This window comes from Aureococcus anophagefferens (assembly GCF_000186865.1).
Source record: "Aureococcus anophagefferens unplaced genomic scaffold AURANscaffold_274, whole genome shotgun sequence".
NCBI classification, from domain to species: domain Eukaryota; class Pelagophyceae; order Pelagomonadales; family Pelagomonadaceae; genus Aureococcus; species Aureococcus anophagefferens.
Genome location: NW_008705808.1, coordinates 7790 through 9628, shown reverse-complemented (window position 1 = coordinate 9628; position 1839 = coordinate 7790). Strand labels below are relative to the sequence as shown.

General features: G+C 75.7%; 2 protein-coding genes across 2 annotated transcripts in view; one reads left to right on the top strand and one right to left on the bottom strand.

Moving 5' to 3' along the window:
* Nucleotides 1-45: 45 nt before the first annotated feature.
* Nucleotides 46-608, bottom strand: AURANDRAFT_68656 (hypothetical protein; the record flags this gene model as incomplete). Its single annotated transcript, XM_009044364.1, has 1 exon — nucleotides 46-608. A coding segment is annotated over one exon (563 nt), but the record flags the coding sequence as incomplete, so codon positions are not given.
* A 572-nt stretch (nucleotides 609-1180) lies between these two features.
* AURANDRAFT_68655 (hypothetical protein) overlaps nucleotides 1181-1839 on the top strand; it is a gene marked incomplete at both ends in the record, with an annotated part of 2789 nt that continues 2130 nt past the window's right edge. Inside the window, one exon of the mRNA XM_009044365.1 lies at nucleotides 1181-1828. Coding sequence (XP_009042613.1) covers nucleotides 1181-1828 — 648 coding nt within the window. The remainder of the gene's footprint in view (nucleotides 1829-1839) is intronic.

Here is a 1839-nt window from a genome sequence, read left to right as displayed (position 1 = left end):
GTCGCCGCCGCCGCGGTCGCGAGGCGCGCGGCGCTCGCGCCAGACGCGGCGTCGACGAGGCGCGCGGCGGCCGTGTTCGTCGCCGCGGCGGTCGTCGCGACGGCCGTGTTCGTCGCCGCCGCCGCGGTCGCGAGGCGCGCGGCGCTCGCGCCAGACGCGGCGTCGACGAGGCGCGCGGCGCCCGCGCGGCGCGCGGCGCCGGCGGCCCCGGGCGTCTTGGCCGCCGGCGGCGCGTCGGCGCCGCGCTCGAGGTCCGGCGCCTCGGCCGGCGGCGGCGCGGCGGCGGCGGCCGCGGCGGCGGCGGCCGCGAACGCGGCGGCGGCCGCGGCGGCGGCGGGCCCCGCGGCCGCGGCGGCGAGCGCGGCGAGCAGCGCGGGCGCCAGCAGGTCGCCGGCGCCGGCGGCGCGCCGGCCCGCGGCCCGGCGGACGTCGCGGACGACGAGGAGCGCCGCGAGGCCCAGGGCCAGCAGGAGCGCGGCGCCCGGCGGCCGCGGCGGGAACCCGTCCGCCGCGCGGCCGTCGAAGTCGGCCGCGACGGCGCGCAGGTACTCAGCGTCGGGCACGCCCGCCGCGGACGCGGCGAGAAGGGCGGCGAGGGCGACGCGCATGGCCGGAGGAGGACGACGACGGCGGGGCTGCCTCCCGGGAGGGCGTTTCTCAGAACGGATACGTTGAGGCCAGCGTCCGAAGTCGCGGCGGGGCGAGCCGAGCGGGCCCGCTCGGCGAGTGTGCACATCCGTGGGACGACGACGCGGCCTTGGGCCGACGCCCGGACGACGACCGCGGTCGCCCGGGGATACGCCCTGACCGGGCGATTTAGGAATTTCTATGAGCTGTCGTGTACTTAGTCTTCATCCGCGCCGCGGCGCCCGCCTCGACCGCATCTTCGCGCGCATCCCGTGCCGGAAGTCTAGACGAGCGCTCCCGATGCAAAGTCCAGTGTGTATCCTCCGCCGACGCCTCCGGGGGCAGCCAGTGTCCTGGGTCGCCTCCAGGACGGCTCCCGATGAGGCGTCGAGGGGAGCTCCTCGCCTGCGGCAAAAATATCGATCGCAAGTCGCAGTTGATTTGACCTCGCGCAATCCCTCGCTGCGCCGATCCGTTGCACCACACGTGAGTTCCTTGACCTCGGTCGGATCATTTCGTGCGCCGTCGCGTCGCGCGCCGCGTCACGACAGCGATGGACGAGCCGGCGTCGATGGAGACGGAGCTGACGGCCACAGGCGTCGAAGCGCCGTCGGCGCTCGTCGGTGAGCGCGAACACGCCGTCTCCTGGCGCCAGCCGCGGGCGATCGTGCCCTACCACTCCAAGGTCACGGAGTTCCTCCGCGGGCCCGGCAAGACCTGCACGTACTCCAGCTTCGAGGGCCTCCGCCACGCGCGCAATTGGCGGCTCAAGCACTTCGGCGAGGACGGCGGCTACAACGCCGAAGAGCGCCACAGCGCCACGGCGCGCGAGGGCGGCCGCGGCGCCAAGGCCTTCGTCATCATCACGAAGACGTACTCCTCGGACGCGACCATGGCGTCCACGGAGGACGACGGCGTCGACGACCCCTACGCGGAGCGCCCGCCCTCGACGTTTGTGCCCCCCGGAACCGACGCGTACCGGCAGCTGCAGCAGCAGCGGGGCCTCGAGCGCATGGTCCGCGACCCCGCGATCCTGCGCGCGCTCCTCGACGAGAACTTCTCCCAGTTCGGCATCGACGCGGGCGAGCTCTTCGACGAGTGCGCGGTCACGCGGGACCCGCTCGCGGCGCTCGGCGCCGCCATCCAGCGGGCCATGCCGCCTTCCGTGGCCTGGCTCGGCCACGCCGACCCGGACGTCGACGTGCCGTCGGA